The sequence below is a fragment of the Rattus rattus genome, chromosome 1 (genome assembly GCF_011064425.1).
Source record: "Rattus rattus isolate New Zealand chromosome 1, Rrattus_CSIRO_v1, whole genome shotgun sequence".
NCBI lineage: Eukaryota > Metazoa > Chordata > Mammalia > Rodentia > Muridae > Rattus > Rattus rattus.
Genome location: NC_046154.1, coordinates 272,537,907 through 272,559,370, shown reverse-complemented (window position 1 = coordinate 272,559,370; position 21,464 = coordinate 272,537,907). Strand labels below are relative to the sequence as shown.

The 21,464-nt window shown below is 45.0% G+C and overlaps 1 protein-coding gene across 3 annotated transcripts in view; it reads left to right on the top strand.

The window, feature by feature from the left end:
* The window catches only part of Cers5 (ceramide synthase 5), a 38,577-nt gene that overhangs the window by 12,647 nt on the left and 4,466 nt on the right, over positions 1-21,464 (top strand). Inside the window, exons 2-6 of one of the 3 annotated variants that reach the window (XM_032886480.1) lie at positions 9,560-9,665; positions 13,597-13,727; positions 14,764-14,821; positions 19,557-19,607; positions 20,189-20,281. In XM_032886480.1, coding sequence (XP_032742371.1) covers positions 9,560-9,665; positions 13,597-13,727; positions 14,764-14,821; positions 19,557-19,607; positions 20,189-20,281 — 439 coding nt within the window. The remainder of the gene's footprint in view (positions 1-9,559; positions 9,666-13,596; positions 13,728-14,763; positions 14,822-19,556; positions 19,608-20,188; positions 20,282-21,464) is intronic. The other 2 variants (XM_032886495.1, XM_032886488.1) reach the window with 2 other exon arrangements.

The window sequence follows — 21,464 nt, the reverse complement described above, 5'->3', positions numbered from 1 at the left end:
AGCCTGCCTGATAACAGTGAGTTCTAGGGCAGCCAGGGCAGTGGAGAGACCTTACCTCAAACACATAAAAACCAGGCATGCTTACATACACTTGTAATCTTATCATTAAGGATGGAAGCAGGGGGAACAAAGAGCCCAAGCTCCAACCCCCACTGCCAAAAGTAGTAAGGAAACTAATCAGTGCTGCCAAGTAGTGGAGTGGATCAAAGACTGACAAGATCAAAACCTCCGTTTGTCTGTTTGTTCGTCTTTTGTGTTTGTTTTATGGGACATGGTCTCTCTGTGTAGCTCTGGCTGGCCTAGAACTTGCTATATAGGCCTGGCTGGCCTTAAGCTCTGAGATCTGCCTCCTGAGTGCTGGGATTAAAGATACACATCACCTAGTAACAAAATCAATACCTTAACAGTGAGCAGGCTGAATGATTTTTAATATGTCAATTAGTCTCTGAATGATAAGTAACCAAATATTCTAATTTCAGTAATGTTTGATAGGAACTAACAGGTAACTGTTGCTCTGTATTTTTACTTTTTGTCTAAATCTGCTCAGTAGTTAATGATCTGTAAACAAGTTTGCCAAGTATCATATATGCACAGAAAGCTGCACAGAGAGAATAATCACATTCTGTGTTCTCTTGTAAACCCGGGATTTCTAATTAAGTGTGGAACACAAGCCTGTAATCCCAGTACTCATAAGACTAAAGCAAGATCACAAATTTGAGGCTGGCCTAGGCTATAGAGTCTGTGTCCAGAATAAACCAACACTAGAGGTGGGGGGGAGGAATTAAAGAGGATGTTTCTTGTAGATTTTAGCTTGTGGGTGGCATCTGTCTTAGAAGTCTCCATCACAGGCACAGAGTGTCTCCCATTAAATCAGACGGTTGTGGTTGTTGTCTTTTTAGGGAAATGTCTGATCATAGATTAAAGTTGGTTAACTTGGGGCTGGAGAGCTCTCATCAGTTAAGAGCACTTGTTGTTCTTGGGGAGGTTCAGTTCCCAGCATTCACGTGGTGACTCAGCAGTCCGTCCCTGACTGCATTTCCAGGGACCTGACATACTTGTCACTCCCTCAAGCACTAGGCATACACTTGCAGGCAAAGCACACACACACAGAATAGAATTTTGGTTAACTTCATTTCTGATTCCTCAGTAGTCAGTGACATCCTGCTTTGATAATGCACAAAGTTGACCCAGGAAGTGCTTTGTCTTTAAAGGTGGAACTGCACCATCTAACAGGGATTTTTATGATGGAGTTTATTCATTCATTTGTTCACCCATTCACCTGAGCGGGGTCTCATTGCATAGACTGAGCCGGCCCAGAACTTGCTGTTGTAGTCCATTTCACTTCATGGATAGAGGAGTATGTCATTGGTCATTGTTCTTGGTTTGCCTTGTTTGGCTGTCAGTGTCAGATGTTGCTCCTAGGGTCTCATAGGTTCTAGGCATGCTTTCTACCACTGAGTTATGCTCTCCACCCCTCACCACCACCACCACTCTTTTTTTTTTTTTTTTTTTTTTTTTTTGAGATGGGTCTTACTAAATTGCACAGGCTGGCTTTGATCTCATTCTGTAGTTCAGGTGGGTCTTGAACTTGTGACCATCCTGTCACAGTCTCTATGGCGGTTTGAATAAAAAGCCCTCCCCCTTACCCCCCAACACCTGTAGGGAGTGGCATTATTAGGAGATGTGACCTTGTTGAGTAGGTGTTGGGGGATGAGCTTTGAGGTCTCAGAAGCTTTTTTTTTTTTTCCCCCTTTTTTTCCAGAGCTGGGGACCGAACCCAGGGCCTTGCGCTTGCTAGGCAAGTGCTCTACCACTGAGCTAAATCCCCAACCCGAGGTCTCAGAAGCTCAAGCCAGGCCTAGTGGCTCAGTCTTCCTTCTACTGCCTTCTGATCCAGATGTGGACCTCTAGGCCTTCCCCACATTATGTATGCCTGTCCTGTGTACATGCCACCGTGCTTCCTGCCATGACTATAGTGGACTAAACCTCTGACTGTAAGTCAGCCTCAGTGAAATGTGTTCCTTCATCAGAGTTGCCACGGTCACAGTGTCTCTTTGCAGCAGTGAGCCCTAGCTGAGGCAGTTCTGCATAGGTATGAGTACAACCGTGTGCTGCCATGCCTCGTCCAAAACCTGTTCATTCTTCAGCAACTGTTTACTAGAGAGGCTAACTATGATACATACTTCAAGGACAAAGTGTAAATGATCTGGCTTTAGAATATTTGCTAGCATTCCAAAAAAGGTTTGATCAAAAACCATACAGAAAACCACCACCCCCACTAAAATCATGGCTTTAGTCTTTGGTGGGACAGCCACAAAGCCAACGTTAAGGTGCAGTCAGTGTGGTAGGCCAGCACACCTATAACCACAGCACTAGGGAGGTGGAGGCAGGAGGATCAAAACTCAAGGCTTTCTGTCACATAGACTGTTGGTGGACTGCCTGAGGCCTGTGGTGCAGGGCTGTTAAACCTGGAAAAGTGCACGTTAGTTCTGAATACAGGCGCAGAGTCCAGTGAAAGTTGTTTCTAGAATATGAAGTATGATAAGACTTTTTTGAGACAGACAATTTTTTGTTGTTTCCTTTCCATAATCTGCTTCACCATGAAGCACATGCACTGAGATGTGTAATCATGAAAGTTAAGCGGGGCTGCAGGGATGACTCAGCAGTAAGAGCGCCAGCCGCTCCTCCAGACCAGGTTTACATCCCAGCACCTAGCACGCTTTTTTTTTTTTTTTTTTTTTTTTTTTTTTTTTTTTGGTTTTATCTTATTTTTGGCCAGGCAGTGGTGGCACACGCCTTTAATCCCAGCACTTAGGAAGCAGAGGTAGGCAGAGGTAACCATGTCTTGAAAAATCAATTGAAAAAAAAAAAAGAAGGAAAGAAAGAAGCTAAGTAAGGGTGGGATAAGCAACTTGAGAGGGAAGGAGGGTTGTGGACTGGTGAGCTGGCTTAGCCTGGTACCCTCTCCCCTCTTACCCTACTGAGCCATTGCTGCCCCTTGTGTTTTCCTGCCTTTTGTTTGTTCTGCTCTGTTATCTTGTGAGCATGAACAACTTATGTTAGCTCTACCTCTGGAGAAGGCCACCCCCCTCCTTTAGCCATTGTTAACTGTCTGTGGCTCCTCAGTGTACCTTCCCTTCTTGTTGTTTTGAGATAGGGTTTCATTGTGTAGTTTTGGCTGGCCTTGCTCTGTAGACCAGTGTGGCCTTGAACTCACAGATCTACCTGCCTCTCGAGTGCTGGGATTAAAGGTGTGTTACCACTGCAACCCTTTATTCTTGTTATACAACCACATTCACCCTTGCAGATCTAACTCTCACCTTCTTTTCACTCAAGTTCATATACACCCTTCTTCTTGCTGCCCCATTACTACACCAAGCGTAGCTGCCTTCTGAATAGTGGTATCCATTTGACATTCAGCACGCATCAGCAGATCGATCACTCACAAATGCTTGTCTTATTGTCTGTTTGATAGATAACATAATTAACCTAGTGATCCCAAAGTTTCCCAGCCCCATAGAGCATTCTTGAGAGCCAGGATAGGTGTCTCAGTGTACTAGCCTATTTGTATGGCTTAAAACAAATCATCAATTAAGAAGCAGTCTGGACTTTAAATATTCCCAGATAGCTCACATCCAGCACTGATGATAGAACCAATCACAGACGTAATAGAAGTGTTAGTGTCAAGAAGCAAAGTAGTAGGTGGTTATACTGACTCACCTGCTCAGGTGTTAATAGAGGAAGGGCAAAATGTAGTCATCCCCACAGTGCAGGTATACCTCACCTTCAGGCTGATCCACTAGACTTCCATCTTGAAGTAGTTGGTGAGAAGAACAGCTTTCAGGCGAGGCATGGTGGCCTGCTGCCCCATGCCCACTTCTCCTTCCTGGTAGCCAGGCCCATTGTACACCAAGCTGGACTGGAGGAAGGGAAGCTTAGCTGGTCTTGGGGTGGGTGCAGTATAGGATCTCAGTCTGCCCTGAGTATGCAGGCAGCAAACACACCTGGAACAGCTTTGGAGAACTGGCCCGTTTATTGGGGTGGAGAGGTGGGCCAGGGTCTCTACAGCAAGGTCCGTGTGGCTGTATACCATTGGCCAGGGCAGAGGTGGGGGAAAACACTGGACAGCCTTATAAGATCGACAAGGAGTGAAGCCCGATAAGTGTCAGGGTAATCAATTCTTTATTAGGGTTGATGATGGGGGAGCTGGTTTTATAGTGCCAAGTTGTAAGCGGGTAGGTAGCCAATTCCTGCTGTCCTCACGTTTAAGATATCCAGAGTTAAAACTTCCTCCACACTTCTTCCATAACCCTGGGCCATTACGATCCATCCCACAGTGGCTCACCGTTATAATCTTAGTACTCAAGAGACCAACAAGAGGATTGCTGTGAATTCTGTGCCAGCAAGAACTACACGGCAAGATCCTGACTCAACCACCTTACCAACCCCCTCACCCACAATACTTTTCAGGCTAAGGAGATAGCTCAGCAGGTAAAAGTTCTGGCTGCACAACCTGAGTTCAGATCCTCAGAATCTAAATAAAAGCCGGACCCAGTGTCCCTGCATGTCCCATGGTAGAGGAGATGGGAGGTGGAGGCCAGAGAGTCACCGGAAGCTGGTAGGCCATCTAGCCTGGCTTATACAATAGTGAACAGAAGAAACTCTGTCTTAAACAAGGTGGGCTGTCCCCTGAGGCCACCTCTGATAGCCACACAGAAGAAATAGCTCCCATAGACTACTCACTGCCTGCTGTAAGGAGTAATTTCAACAGTTGGGAGCAAATTACCAGCCTGAGATAGGCGTCACGACCCTGCCTTAGCAACAGTAAAGGTCATTCAGGGTCTTAAACGGGATTTTACTTACGTGAATAAGGTCTACTGATGTGTACTGCTACAGAAATTAAAAACTTTTAAATGTAACATACATTTAATAGTTAAAATAATAATGAGCTTGCTACATGGTAATATAACATCTTGTAAAAATAATTTTTCCAAACTAAAAAGAAGAATAATTTGATAGCTTTGTCTGCTTGCTGTCTGGCAGGTCTGTTCTCACGTTAGCTCTGCATCCATTCTGTCACAGTTGGATATGCCATGTAGCTGTGTAGTTTCATTGTAAACTGATGGGAGAAAAGAATTGTTACAAGCTCATGGAAGTACTATGAAGGCAGTTTTGGCTTTATAGACCTTCTGAAGGATACAAATTCTGGGTCAGTAAGATGGCTCATTAGATAAAGGTACTTGCCTCCAAGTCCCACTGTCTGTCCCAGTTTGATCTCTGGGACTCACATGGTCAAAGGAGAAAACTTCCACATACTAATAAAATAAAGTCACTTTTTAAAAAGTGTTTGTTTTGACCAGACTATGGTTGTGCATGCCTTTAATCCCAGCACTCTGGAGGCAGAGGCAGATGGATCTCTGTGGGTTCAGGGCCAGCCTAGTCTACAGAATGAATTTGGGGACAGCCAGGGCAAAACAGAGAAACCATATCTGGAAAAACAAACAAAAAGTGTATATAAGTGCACTGTGCGTGTCAGAGCCCCTGGAGCTGGGGTCCCAGGTGTCTGCACCCACTCAGTATGGTGCTAGGAAATGAGCTTGGATCCTCTGGAAGAGCACACAGCAGAGGATCTCACTGACGCGGAAACTGACCGGTAGGCCAGTAGGCTGTCCAGAAAGCCCTGGAGATCCTGCTGTCTCTGCCTCCCCAGTGCTGGGGTTACAGGTGCAGCACCACGCCTGCTGTTGGTTTGTTTTTCTTTACTGTAGATCAGAGAGTCTGCACACGTGCAAGGCACACACTTTACTGAGTGCACTATCTCCCCAGCCACAGGGTCCTCTCCCCTCCCTTCTCTCTTTCTCAAAAACAGGGTTTCCCTAGGTAGCCCTGTTTGGCTTTGGAACTTGTTTTGTAGACCAGGCTGGCTTCATGGTTTTCCACTGAAACTCTGAACTAATGAGGGTAAGAAATGAACTGTGTTAGCTCTAGGATCCCGAGTCCATCCCAAGGTCAGATAAGAAGAATGATAAGATCTCAGCTTTACCTGTGAGTAAAGTAGACTTCTTGCTCCGCCTCGCTGAGTGTGTCAGTGAAAACCCAGATTGAGACTGTTCGTAGTGGGAATGACAGTACTACATGTGCCTGGGGCACAGGGTCTTCATGGGCATGGGCATGAGCTTCACAGGCACAGGCCACCACTCACAGCAGTCTCATCTAAGCCCACTGCTCTCAGTCCTCCTGTACACCTAGGGATGAACTCTGAACCCCTGATTCCTCGGCCTTCCCGTCCCCATGCTGGGGTTACAGGTGTGCAGTACTAAGGATCAAGCCCGGGCTTCACATTTAATAGGCACACTATTACCAATGGAACTACTTCTGTCCTGAAGTCATTAAAGCCACTGTTAATGAGTGTTTACTATCAGGTGCCAGACTAGCTGTACATCGTGTCATTCCATCTTTAAAATAATCCTGTGAAGTGACTTGGAGGGAAAGGGCACTTGCTGCCCAGTTTATCATCCTCAACTCAATCTCTAGAACTTACATGATGATGAAATCTTATTCCCACAAGTTTCATCTCACCCTCCCTCACACGTGAGCCATAGCACAGGAGTATATATATCTTCCCAACACACACACACACACACGCTAAATAAATGTTTAAAAAAATTTTAAACATTTTGAGCTGGTTGTGGCAAAGGACTTTAATCCCAGCACTCAGAGACAAAAGCAGATGGGTCTCTGGTTTTGAGGCCAACCTGGTGTCATAATTTTAGGTCAGCCAGGGACACATAGGAGACCCTGCCTCAAAAACAACAGCCATAAAACCTTGGTTCAGATGGAGACAGCTGAGCACTTAACCACTGCTCTTCCGAGTCCTGAGTTCAGTTCCCAGCAGCCACATGGTGGCTCACAACCGTCTGTGATGGGATCTGGTGCCCTCTTCTGGTGTCTGCAGACGGCTGCAGACAGAGATGGCTCAGCATTTACCTCTCCCAGAGGAGCCAGCTGGGTTTCCTAGCATCCATGCTGGACGACTCACGGCCTCTTGTAACTCCCAGTTCCAGGGGAGTCCAAAACATCTGGCTAAGTACACAGTGAAATAGCCAGTGATTGATGTTCCTTGGTTCTGTAGGCATTTGACCTCCTTAAGGTCTCGGGTGACAATATCTAACTCCAGGTCTGAACTTATTTCACTGTGCCTCTGGGTTGAAGAAGGGACTTGGGTAAGGGGCTAATTTAGGAACCACAAAGGCTGTTTTCTGCTTTTGGATCTTCATAACTTATGTGGCTAAGAGGATATGCCAGGGAACCTTTTGGTCTCTGATATGGTGTGGCTTCAAAAACGACTGCCTTGATTGTCCTTTTGAATGATTTTCAACCCCAGATCCAAACTGAGGTCTAGTAGAGCAAGAACAGGTTTCTCTAGACCAGTTAGTTACCTGACAGTCAATGAATATCATTGTTAGAGTTTCTGTTGCTGTGATAAAACACTAGCGCCGATAGCAGTTTGGGGAGGAGAGAGTTTATATCAGCTTCCACTTAACACTTCACAGTCCAACCGTGGGACGTCAGGGCAGGACTCAGGCAGGAATCCAGAGGTAGGAGTTGATGGAGAGGCCATGGAAGAGTGCTGCTTCCTGGTTCACAGACCCTTATTAAATAAAAATATTGTCTAGTATTTGTGTTTATAAGGACTCTGAATATAAGCTGGAGGTTAAAATCTAGCAGCACCAGCTTGGAAATGAGTATTTACCACCTATGCTGAGAAAGTGGGCTATAGGTGTGGCTAAATCTGTACTCTAAGTAACTGTTTGTCTAAAGTTTTCATAGAAGATAGAACTGCTTCTTTGTAAAAGAAAATAGTAAAGTTACTTATTCTTAGCCCTCAAAGATAATTAATGCTGAACTGGGGGCTTAGTTCTGAGCCAGAGAGACAGCTCGGTAGATAACGGTCTTGAGGGCCTTTGTTGACTCTCCAGAATCCTCTTAGCGCTGGGTAGGGCAAGCACTTCTGCTTTCCCACTTGTTCTGTTCCTGCAGTGAGATGGAGTAGCTCACAGGCCAGCTATATGCTCCCAGAGCAGCAAACAACAAAGGGACTCTGTCTCGAATAAGGTTGTCTCTTACCTCTAAGGGTGCCCTGGCACACTTGCACACATATGCACACACATCATATGTAGACCAAAGAGAAGAGGAAACTGCAGTCTGCCTTCTGTCTCTTCAGCACACATGGTACACATGCGTGCATGCAGGCAAAACACCCAGACACATAAAATTACCTAGGTCTAAAAAAAGAAGAGAACATCTGGCCCCAGATATTGCATAAAAAACATTTGAGGATGATTCAATCCCCAGCAATAAAACAAAATGACCTGGGGACAAAAGAGCTGGCTCGGGGTTGGGGATTTGGCTCAGTGGTAGAACGCTTGCCTAGGAAGCGCAAAGTCCTGGGTTCGGACCCAAGCCCCAAAAAAAAAAAAAAAAAAAAAAAAAAAAAAAAAAAAAAAAAAAAAAAAAAAAAAAAAATAGAAAAGAGCTGGCTCAGTGGTAAGAGAACTAGCTGCCCTTCCAGAAGACCCAGGTTTGATTCCCAGCACTTACTGGTCCAGGGGTTCTAATCCATCTTCTGGCCTTTTTAGGCACTGCATGCACATGGTACACTAACATGTAGGCAAAACACACACACACACACACACACACACACACACACACACACACACACAATCTTTAATTTAAAAAAATTATCAAAAAAAAATCACCCTTACTCCCCAGGGACTAAATTGAGATATTGAGATGGGAGTCTCTCTTTGTACTATGGGCTAATGTTCAGTTCTCTGCCTCAGCACCCCCACCCCCTCCCGAGCATGGGACCATATGTATGTGCCACCACACTTGGCTTGGTCTTCTGATGGGAGGAAAATGAACACTTCACTTGTGACAGTATTTCACACTCGTTGTCTTTATTATCGTTGTTATTTGTGTCTGGGAAACACTGTCTTACAAAGATCTCACTGGCTCCCTAGTGCTAGAATTAAAGGCATGTGCCACCTACTGCACCACCACACTGGAAATCCAACTCTTTTGTTTTGTTTTTGTTTTTCTGTTGTTACTTTTTTGAGGCAGTATTTCTCTTTGTATCTCTGGCTGGCCTGGAACTTAGAGATCCAGCCACCCTCTGCCTGTGCTGAGATTAAAGGCATACCCCACCACACCAGGCCCACCCCATCATTGTTTTGTTTTGTTTTTGCTTTTTTGAGACAGGGTGTCGTTTTATAGCCATAGCTATCCAGGAAGTCATTCTAGACCAGGCTGGCCTCAAACTCACAGATTCTCTTACCTCTGCCTCTGGAGTACACCACCACTACCCAGCCCCAAATCTAACCTTTTCAAATAGTCTTCTCAGGAAGTGAGTCAGTGGCAGAATAGGAAACCAAATAACAAGTTTCTGTTACTAGTCTTGTGTTTCCACTTTTTTCTCATATTATTATACTAATCAGGACCCCTCTGTCATAGTAGCAAACTATATTTAGAATTGGACCTTGCGTTTTCTCTGTTACAGATTTATTGCTAAACCCTGTGCACTCCGTATTGGCATTGAAGACAGTGCTGTCTACCAGGTGGAATCCAATGACACCCTTGAGAAGGTGTTCACATCTATCACTAAGGTACGTAAGCAGGACAAAGACCACAGGAAGACTGCTCCATAGATGGGGAAATAGCATATGTAAGGAAGGTAAGCGTGGTTGTTTGAATAGGTATGGCCCCCCATAGATTCATGTGTTTAATGCTTGGTTAAAGGAGAGGAGCACTAATAGGAGGTGTGGCCTTACTGGAGATGGGCATGTGACCTTGTTAAAAGAAGCATGTCATTGCATAGATGGGTTTTGGGGCAATTTGTATCTGGCTGCCTCCAGCACCGTGTCTGCCTACATGCTGCCATGCTTCCCACCATGACGGTAATGGTCTGAGCCTCTGCAACTGTAAGCCAGCCCCAAGTAAACATTTTTCTTTATAAGAGTTGCCTTGGTCAGGGTGTCTCTTCACATCAGTAAAACCCTTAGACAGAAGTTGGTACCAGGGACCAGGTTATTCCTGTGATAGGCCTGACAGCGCTTTTGTCTGGAGGAATGTGGATTTTGGCACTTTGGAAAACAGTGGAATGAATGCTTTAAGTGGGGCTTAATGGGCCATCCTAGTAAAAGCATGGAAGACAGTGATGCTGAGGGGATTTGAACTCTGGGGACCTGGCTCAAGAGGTTTCAGAGGAGAAGAGTTCTAATATGTTACTTAGAGATCATTCTTGTGATGTTTGTGAATGTGGCTTCTTTTTGTCCTCATCTGAAGAGTCTTCCTAGGCTAAGGAGAAAAGATTTAGATTAATTGCATTGACAAAGGAAATCTCAAAACTGCCTAGTGTAGACTCTGTCCTGTGGTTCACTCTTATGAAGAGTGTTTTGTTCAAGTGTAATAGCAAGCTTAGAAAAAAAAAGTATGATTCAAGGGTTAAAGGGGTACCAGAAAGTAGAATGTGGCTAATGTGTTCAAGGATATTAAATGGAATTAGGGGAGTGGTGACCTAGGCAAGGTCCTACCTAGTATCAAAGTAACCCGGGATGGACTGTTAACAGCGATTCTTGGTTGTCAACTTGACTATATCTGGAATGAACTGCAATCTAGAATTTATAAAGAACTTGTGTAAGGAATTAGGGAACGGTTAGGTCTAGGCAAGGTGGTAAATACCTTTAATCCCAGGAGCCAGAGGTAAGCAGGTCTCTGAGTTCAAGGTCAGTCTAATACAGAGCAAGATCCAAGTAAAGAAAAGCTCAGGTCCAGGTCTGATGCTACACACCTTTTATCCCAGCACTCGGGAGACAAGCATGCAGATCTCTTAGTTCAAAGCCTGCCTACAGAGCAAGCTCCACAACAGCCAAACTCAGGCAGTGAAGGAGTTGGAAAACAGAAAGCTGGTGGTGATGTAATAGAACAAGGGGGCCATGTTCCAACTCCTGCAAGAAGCAGAACTTGGCAGCTTCAGCCATGTGGCTCTGGCTTTGAAATCAAGAATGGAAGGGACTACTGGGACAACTGATACTTGTTAGCTGGAGCTAAAAAATTATCAATGATTAAGAAGAGATCAGCTTCACTAGGGTGAAATCTTCTGGGAAATGTCTTCTGAGAGCACAAAGAAAGCTCTGTCCTAGAGGTAGACCTTGTCGCTGGTGACCAGACTTGATAATAAGTGCGAGTCACCCACGTGGACTGGTTTTGAAGGCATGAAGGGGTCATGAAAGTGCAGCGGAAGAGCCCAGTCTGTCAGAGATGCCAGGACCAAAGGATGATAACCAAGAACAGCAGCAACAGTGGAGTGGAGACTGCCAGATCCTGGAGTGCTCCCGAGGGCAGAGCTGGATGAGTGACCCAAGCAAGTCCTTTGCAGAGCCTAGAAGATCATGTGTGGATCCCAGACGTTGGAATGAGAAGCTGTTAAGTTGAAGTTGCCTTGGAGACCCCAAGATGTTGCAGATGCCAGAGCCATGGGACACCTGCTGAGGAAAGCTGCTAACAGAGAGTGGAGCCAGCTCAGGAGGAAGAATTGTGTTGCAGTCAACACAGCTAAAAGGAATTGGACATCAGACATGAAGGTTCAGAGTTTAGTTTACCCAGCTGGTTTCCAGTTTTGCTTTGGTCCAGTTTTTCCTCACTGTGCTCTCTTCCCTACATTTTGGAACAGTAATGTATGCCCTGTGCCATGATCTGTTATTGAATGTATGTGATCTGTTTTTGATTTCGATTTTAATAGAGGATTACAGTAAAGAGATTGTGAATCTCAGAACATACTTTGAATTTCGAACTTTTAAACATTGCTGAGACTGCGATAGACTATAGGGACTTTTGGAGTTGGAATAAGTGCGTTTTGCATTATGTTAGAGCTATAGGCCTATGGGGTTCAGGAAGTGGACTGTGGTTGCTTGAATAGGTATGGCCCCCATAGATTTATGTGTTTGAATGTTTGACCTATGGGGAGTGGCACTAATAGGAGTTGTGGCCTTATTGGAGGTGTAACCATATTAGAGGAGGTATGGCGTGTGGTTTTGTTAGAAGAAGCATATCCCTGTGGGTGGGCTTTGAGGTAATATATATGCTCAAGCTCTGCCCAGTGTAGTCCCCTTCTGGCTGTCTTTGGATCAAGATAAAGAACTTCCGGCTCCTCCAGCACCATGTCTGCCTGCATGATGACTTGCTTCCCACCATGATGATGATAACTGACTGAACCTCTGACACTGTAAGACAGTCCCAATTAAATGTTATCTTTATTAGAGTCACCTTCATCATGATGTCTATTCATAGTAATAAAACCCTAAGGCAGTAAGGATAGGAAGGGGTGACTCTTCACACCGAGGTGGTCTCTTCTGTCTCTCTGTAGAGAAGAAGGTCAGTCTCTTGGGATACCTTTCAGCCAGAATCTCTAAACTGTAACATGGACTAGAGAGATGGCTCAGTGGTTGAGAGCACTGACTGCTCTTCCAGAGGTCCTGAGTTCAAATCCCAGCAACCACATCCATCTGTAATGAGATCTGATGCCCTTTTCTGGTGTGTCTGAAGACAGCAACAGTGTACTCATATAAAATAAATAAATAGGGGCTGGAGAGATGGCTCAGTGGTTAAGAGCACTGACTGCTCTTCCAGAGGTCCTGAGTTCAAACCCAGCAACCACATGGTGGCTCACAACCATCAGTAATGGGATCTGATGCCCTCTTCTGGTGTCTGAAGACAGCTACAGTGTACTCACATATATGAAATAAATCTTTAAAAAATAAATAAATAAATAAATAAATAAATAAATAAATCCTTAAATGTAACACTTTTAAATTTTAATCCTTCTTAGCATCTACCTCCATTCCTCGTCCCTAAACACGCATCATGTCTTTTTTTTGCTCCAGCTTTTAATCAACATGCATGTGGTTCTAGTGGCCTTTGCGTTTTTTGGGTTTTGCTTTGTTTTTGTTGTAACACATATGTGTTTTGCCTGCGTGTGTGTAGTGTACCCCATGTGTGTGTCTGGTGCTATTGGGGGACAGAAGAGGACATTCAGATCTCCTGGAACCTGAGTTACAGATGGTTGTGAAGTTCCACGTGTTGTGTTGGGCGTTGAACTTGGTCCCTCTGCAAGAGCAACAAGTGTCTTAACCAATGAGCCATCTCTGCAAGCTGTTTGTGTTTTTGTGTGTGAGTGTGTGTTTGTGTGTCTGTGTGTGTGCGCTTGTGCGCAGGAGGTAAATGGAAATAGAAATGATAGTGCTAAGTATAAAGTGCTAAGTAAGCTTAGTTGCTTTAGAATTGCCATTCCATTCGAACTGTATGGGAGTCCCCAAGACATACAGAGTTTGACACTGGGCAAATGTTTGACTTTATTAAACTAACTGATGTTTTAATTAAGTTAATTAGAATTAAATGGCATTGTTAAAATGATTTGGAGGTAAAACAGGGAAAGCACTTGAAGCCACTGTGGTTGTCATCCTTTGCCGCTCAACTAGAGAGGGTTTTACCGGGGAATTGTGGAGAAGGCGTGTTCTAACTCTGGCCATACATGTGCAGTATCCTGATGAGAAAAGGCTGAAGGGCCTATCAAAGCAACTGGACTGGGATGTTCGAAAAATCCAATGCTGGTTTCGCCATCGGAGAAATCAGGACAAGCCTCCAACGCTCACTAAGTTCTGTGAGAGCATGTATGTGTCAGTGGGGACAGAGAACGAGAAGGGTGGGATACAACTGTTCTCTTTTGGGAAATCAGTTTACTGTTAGGATAACAATGTCTGACTCTAATGCTCAGGGGTAATGGACGTGGAGCTTACGTCCTAGTGCTTCTCAGCCAGGGCTCCTCAGTGAGCCAAGAGCAGCAGTAAGAAAGGGCGAACCTGGAAGCCTGCTCACCCACATGTATTTACTCCCCTGCTTGTACCTGCCACTAAGGCAAGTTGATTCCCTTCTGTTCCTTCTTGGCAAGTAGATGGAACTTTAATCCCCAACATTTGGAGGCTGGCATTGGCTCTCCAGTTCAAGACCAGCCTGGTCTATATATCCAAATTCCAGGCCAGCCATGATTACATAGTGAAACCCTGTCTGCCTACCCTTTTTTATTTAAAGTGACCTGGAGAGTTGGCTCAGTAGTTAAGTGTGCTTAATACACTAACAGAGGGTGAAAGCTTCCTTCCTTCCCCACATCAGGGAGCTCCTAACAACCCTCTGTAACTCCAAGTCCAGGAGATCTGAAGCCTCTGGTCTCCTTGGGTACCTGCCCTCAGACACACACACACACACACACACACACACGTGCATGCGCACCAACTCCTGCATTTAAAAGTTAATGATACAATATATCTGTTTTTAAAAAGCCTGGGAGTGAGTTCCATTTAGATAGGTGGGCATGTATACCCTGCCCACTGTGACATAATAGTGCCAGCTCGATCTATATTTAAATTTTGTGGGAAGTTTTCCTTTGCTGAAGAATGCTGTACCTGAAATCAGAGATTTAATTCTCTCAAAATGGCTATTAGTCACTGCCATGCAATTTAAAAACTGGGAACTGTGAAGGGTCTAATAGGCGAGTGTATTCTTGTGGGACTCTACTCTAAGCAAAGGCTCAAAGCTGATGCTGGCTTTCTGGAGGACAGTTGTCCTAGTATACTGTCTTCATTTTCCCTAGCTGGAGTCTCCCCCCTTTGGAGTAGACATTTAAGTAACCTCTATTCTTTGCTCATCCAGGTGGAGATTCACTTTCTATTTTTGTATCTTCTGCTACGGAGTCAGATTTCTCTGGTCGGTGAGTCTGAACTCTCTGTCCTCTCACTGGGTTTTAGCCATGTCGAGATGCCTGGGTTCCTGAAGCGAATATAAAATGTCTTCAGCTGTTTGTGCCTCCACTGAGGTAAGGCTGCCCTTGAGCCTCTGCCTCAGCCTCAGCCTCAGCCTCAGGGATGACAGGTGTGTGCGGCACCACTCCAGCAGAGGGCAGTGTTTCCCTTAGGTTTTCTATTGCCATGCCCAGTGCAGTTTACATACCAACCATCATCATCTACCGTGGGTTTCACTTCACTAAGTTCAAGACCCCACTGTTTCCTCTAAATACTCTCAGTGATTAAGTCAGACTAGTATGTAATGACTTACAGAGCACTGAGAAAATTACTGTTCTAACAAGAGGAAATGAGGTTGCTGACCACTCATTTGGTTTATTCTGAGAGGCAGTCTCTGTGTTGCCCTGGATCTAAGTGATTCACATGCTTCTCCCTCCAAAGCACTGGGATAAAAAGTGTGGGCTACCACGCATGCCTCACCTTAATTTTTGCGACAGGCTTTCTCAGTAGACCCACAGCAATCCTGTCTTTCCCTGTACTGGAGTTGTAAATCCTCTGGTGTTTTATATGGTAGCTGGGGAACCTAACTCAGGCCCTCATGTGTGCTTGGAAAGCACATTACCAACTGAGCTCTCTTCTCATCTCCCCAGAGTTTGTCTCTAAGACAGACTTAGACTGTGAAGCCCAGGCTCTCCTTGACTTCACGGCAATCTTCCTGCCTTAGCCTCTCAAGTGCTGGAATTGTAGACAAGACACTACCATGCTTGCTTGGAATTTTTGATTACTTTTTTACCCTTGTACATGTTTTCCTTTAAATGTTATAATTGAGTCTTCAAAGGTAGATGAAAATTTGATAGATCTAAAGGGAGGCACAGACAACTGCATAGTCAAAGCCAGAGGAGCCATGTTCTTATTGACTATCTATACAAAACAGTTTGTTTTGTTTGAGAAAGTGTTTCTCTGTGTAGCCTTGGCTATCTTGGAACTTGCTCTGTAAACCAGACTGGTCTTAAACTCACAGAGATCTGCTGTCATCTGCCTCCCAAGTGTTGGGACCAAAGGTGTATGCCACCACCACCACCACCCAGTGTGCATTGGTGTTTTGCCTTCTTTGTGTGTCTTTGTGAAGGTGTCAGATCCTGGAGTTACAGACAGCTGTGACCTGCCACGTGAGTGCTTGTGACTGATCCCGGGTCCCATGGAAGAACAGCCAGTGTTCTTAACCACTGAGTCATCTCTCCATCCCCATGGTCCTTTCAATTATGTGACTGTATGTCTGTGTGTCTGTACATGGGCATGTGTGCGTGTACCTATGAAAGCCACAGTGCTCCCAATGTCTCCCTCCCCCCGAGAGCTGAAGGTATAGGCACTGTGAGCTATGTAATATGGGTGCAAGGAATTGAACTTGAGTCCTGCAAGAACAGTAGTCCTCTAACTGCTGAGCCACCTCTCCATCCTCCATATGCTTGTACTTGAAAAGAAAGGAAATTTAAAGTCTGTAAGCTTTCCACATGTACATATATGTGGCCATGAGTTAAGAAGACACCAGGCAGGGGACATTGGAGGGAGACAGGAGTTATAATATTTATTTATTTATTTATTTGTATTTTTAGGACAGGGTGTCTCTAAACAGCCCTGTCCTGCAGTCTACTGTGTAGACCAGGCTGGCCTCAAATTCCGAGATCCTTCTGCCTCTGCCTCCTGATTGGTGGGATTAAAGGTGTGTACCACCATACCTAGCTGTATATTTTAATTTTTTTAAAAGATTTATTTATTTATTATATATAAGTACACTGTAGCTGTCTTCAGTCACACCAGAAGAGGGCATCGGATCCCATTACAGATGGTTGTGTGCCACCATGTGGTTGCTGGGAATTGAACTCAGGACCTCTGGAAGAGCAGTCAGTGCTCTTAACCACTGAGCCATCTCTCCAGCCCTATTTTAATTTTTTAAAGTAATTTATTTTTATTTTATGTTCATTGGTGTTCTGCCTACATGTATATTGGGTGTGAGGGTGTTATATCTTGCAGTTACAGACAATAGTGAACCGCCACGTGGGTTCTGGGAATTGAACCCTGGTCCTCTGGAAGAGCAGTCAGTGTTTTTACCCACTGAGCTATCTCTCTAGCCCCTGTATATTTTAATTTTTAAAACTTGCAAAAATAAACATAAATTTTTAAAAGGAACAACAAAGAAAAGTGGGAGCTAGAATATTAGAAAGAGAAAGAAAGAAAGCAAAAGGGGCCAGAGAGATACTGAGTGGTTAAGAGCGACTTCCGCTTTTCCAGAGGAACTGAGTTTGGTTCCCAGCACCCATGTCATGTGGCTCAGCACTGCTTGTAATTCTAGCTTAGGGGATCCAACACCAACGTCCAGGCTCTGTAGGTGCCCACATGTGTATGGCAGACACTTATGTAGGTGTGTACACATACAAGAAAATTTAAAGATACAAAATGTAGAAAAAGAAGAACAAAGTAAATCTAAAGTAAATTAAAAGAAATAATGGACAGTAGAGACTGAAGTGTGGCTCCCTCACTGAGGGCCTGGATATGATCCTGGGACTGTGGGTTGGAGAAGGGCAGAGTTCATGATGAAAACTCCATAGGCAAATGCCAGTCCTCCAAAAGGTTCAGTTAAAATTGATGTCGCCCACCACACCAGGCTCAGTGGCACTTACCCATGATCCAGTGACACATTGACACACAAGGTCCAGGAGTGTGAGGGCATCCTGGGCTACATAATGAGACCTTGTCTTAAAAGAAATTTTTTTTTTTTTTTTTTTTTTTTTTTTTTTTTTTTTTTTTTTTCGGGGCTGGGGACCGAACCCAGGACCTTGCACTTCCTAGGTAAGCGCTCTACCACTGAGCCAAATCCCCAACCCCGGTAAAAGAAAATTTTTTAAAAATTGTTACACGGGGGGCTGGAGAGATGGCTCAGTGGTTAAGAGCACCCAACTGCTCTTCCAGAGGTCATGAGTTCAATTCCCAGCAACCACATGGTGGCTCACAACCATCTGTAAAGAGATCTGATGCCTCTTCTGGTGTATCTGAAGACAGCTACAGTGTACTTATATATAATAAATAAATAAATCTTTAAAAAAAAAAAATTGTTACACGGGGTTGGGGATTTAGCTCAGTGGTAGAGCACTTGCCTAGCAAGCACAAGGCCCTGGGTTCGGTCCCCAGCTCCGGGAAAAAAAAAAAATTGTTACACTACAGATGGAAATATGAATTACCAATATAAAGGGATCACTATAGACCCTCTAGACTACTGAAAGGATATGAAGATAGTATTGTGAGCAATTTAAACATTTTTAAAAAAAAAATATTAACATTTGCTGAGCCTGGTTATGTACGCCTTTAATCCAAGCATTTTGCAGGCAGAGGTAGGTGGATCTCTGAGTTTGAGGCTAGCCAGGGCTACACAGAGAAACTCTGTCTCAGAGGAGATGGAAGGAGAGAACAAATGACATAGAGTAGGCCTCTGACCTGTGAGTGCCATAGTACACACTAATAATCAGGAGGCCAAGCGAGGTAGCCCACACTTTAATCACAGCACTCAGAAGACTAAAGCCAGCAGGCCAGCCTGGGCTACATAGTAAGACCTTGTTACAAAAAAAGAAAAGAAACAAGAACAATACATAGGGTGGAGACCGCTGGAAAGATGGCAGTGTTAAGATGATCGCTGCTAATGAGAGAGGACTCAGCGGTTCAGAGCACTGGCTGCTCATCCAGAGAATCTGAGTTCAATTCCCAGCACCCACACGGTGGCTCACAGACAGATGTGCAGGCAGAGCACCCATAGACATACGTGGTAAAATGAAGAAGAGTGCATCCTGATCGTGCAAAGGACTAAAATCTAGTTCCCAGCTGCAGGGCAGCTCCTAACTGATTCCACCTCCAGGGCCTACGAGCTCTGGCCTCTGCAGGTGTCTGCACTCGTGTACACAAATACACAGACATAGTTTAAAAACATGTCTTTTAAAAATTCTGGGGCTAGGATTGAGAGATGGCACACAGGTTAAGAGTGTGCTATGTAGAAGATCTGAGTATAACTCCAGCCCCAGGGAATTTAAGATTCTAATCCGGCTTTTGGGCACCCAGGCATGTGCACAAACTCACTAGCTAAAGAATGGGGTTAGGAAGATAATAACTGAGTTGGCAAAGTGCCCATGAGAACACAAAGGCCTGAATTGGGGTCCCTAGTGCCTCTGTACCACAGGCTGGCCTAGAGTTCATGCCAGTCCCTCTGCCCCTACATGCACCACTACACCAGCTTCTCTTTGTTTATTAACATAAGGCCTCACTATGTAGTCCAAGCTGGTCCAGAACTCACTGTGCAGCCTAGACTAATCTCCAACTCAAAATCCAGAACTTGAGAGGCTGAGGCAGGGGGATTGCAGTGAGGTCAAGGTGAGCCCGAGCTTTCTTTCCTTTTTTGCCTCCTCTACCGTGATGGTGGTCTGCTTTTGGTTTGGCTTGGTTTACTGAGACAAACTCTTGCTAGGTAACTCTTGCAGGGCACTAACTTGCTTTGTGGTTCAAACTGGCCTCAAACTTGACATTGTTGTCTAGGTATCCCACAAGCTGAGACTGCTGGTGTACCACGACAGCTAGCTCTCTTCTTTCTGTACCCCTAGCTTAGGTAGCTCTCGTAGCAATGTTGGAGATTGGAGGCCAACCTAGATTCTGTTTTTTTCTTAGATGCCTTGGCTCTGGGATACCCGACAGTGCTGGTACAACTATCCATATCAGGTAGGATCTCAGCCGTTTCAAGACTTTGTATTTGTGTAAGGTAAGTTGGGTGACAGTGCATATCAGTCTAGGACAGGTAACGCCAGCACTGTTCCCTGACAGTCCTTTGAGGCACAGATTCAAGGCATCTATATCCAGGGCATAGAGCAGAAACACCAGTGAGCTTTTTGTTCAGGTCCCACTTCTGCATGGCCCTGCTGTACTGGGAGGAAACGCAGTTTTCTGGTGCTAATAGGTCCTTGCTGACTCAGATTCAGTCATTGTACATTGGGAGCTATTAGAATCCTCATGGGGCGTCTTGATTAGTCTATACTTTGAAAGTGTCAGGGAAGTGAAAAGTTGTGGAAGAAAAGAAGGCCTAAGGCCACTCTGCCCCTAATTCCAGACACAGTAGTCAGGGTGTGGTATGGGATGTGTTAGCCTTACCTCATCTCTAAAAGATGAGAATGGAGAGGAGTTTACAGAGGTGCAAAGGGAAAAGGCTGATGTCTTACACCAATCCAGTCTCGGTGTCTTGGGAAACAGTGAAGAAGAAAGGGACTGGGAAGGATCCGCTGACCAACTGCTCCTTTCTCTTCCAGCCACTCTCAAGAGAGCTCTATTACTACTACCTCACACAGCTGGCCTTCTACTGGTCCCTTGTGTTCTCTCAGTTTATAGATGTTAAAAGAAAGGTAAGGACATCAACCCCTCAGCTGCTTTCTAACAGTTCTGCCACTACCGTCATGACACTCTCTCCCTCATTGACAGAAAGTGGGTGTGACATCACTGTCATTAGCTTAACGTGGCTAATGGTGGAGCATGTGTAATGGTGGAGCATGTGTGAGGTGGTCAGGGCAGCGGCGGAGCAGCCAGGCGGCCAATATGCATGCTCCGTCCTTCTTCGCTCTAGCGGTGCTTTACACCAAAGCTCAGGGAGTCAGTCAGAACTTGGGGCACCAAGGCCTGGTTCGGGGAAAGCCTAATTTTAGAAAATTAAGATTCAGGCTGGAGGGGTTGGGGATTTAGTTCAGTGGTAGAGCGCTTGCCTAGCAAGCCCAAGGCCCTGGGTTCAGTCCCCAGCTCCAAAAAAAAGAAAAGAAAAGAAAAAAAAAAAAAAAGATTCAGGCTGGAGAGATGGCTCAAAGGTTAAGAGCACCAACTGCTCTTCCAGAGATCCTGAGTTCAATTCCCAGCAACCACATGGTGGCTCACAACCATCTGTAATGGGATCTGATGCCCTCTTCTGGTGTGTCTGAAGACAGCTACAGTGTACTCACATACATGAAATATATAAATAAATCTTTAAGATTCAGAAAAGTGAGTTGACTGTCCACAATGATAGTTCCATATGACTTATATTTTATAAAACTATATTTGACAGAAACAATTTAAAGATGAAAAGTTGATTTTGGCTCACAGCAGGGAAGGTGCAGGAGTAGCTGAGTTCATGGTAATAGGTGTAGTGGAAGCCAACTACATCACTGAAACAGGGGGCAGAGAAAGTGCCCTAGGAGCCCTCAGCCAGCCAGTGTAGCCTTCAGACGACGGCCCCCTCTCATCTACCTCCAGCTGGGCCCTGCCATCCCTAAAGTTCCACAGCCTCCCAAGATAGTGCCACCAGTGGGCAAAGAGCCTGTGGACACTTCACTTCTACACCGAATCATGTAACAACTGTTGAAGAGTGCCTCAGGGTCAGTTTGGCCTGTGAACCCAAGAAAGACAGACTTAAACCTCAAAGCCGTAACTATTTGCAGTAAGATGAATTCTTGGTGGGTAGAGGCACAGCACCTTAATCTCCAGACAGGCGAATCTCTGAGCTCGAGGCCACCTGCAGAGTGGATTCCAGGACAGCCAGAGCCATACAGAGAACCCTGT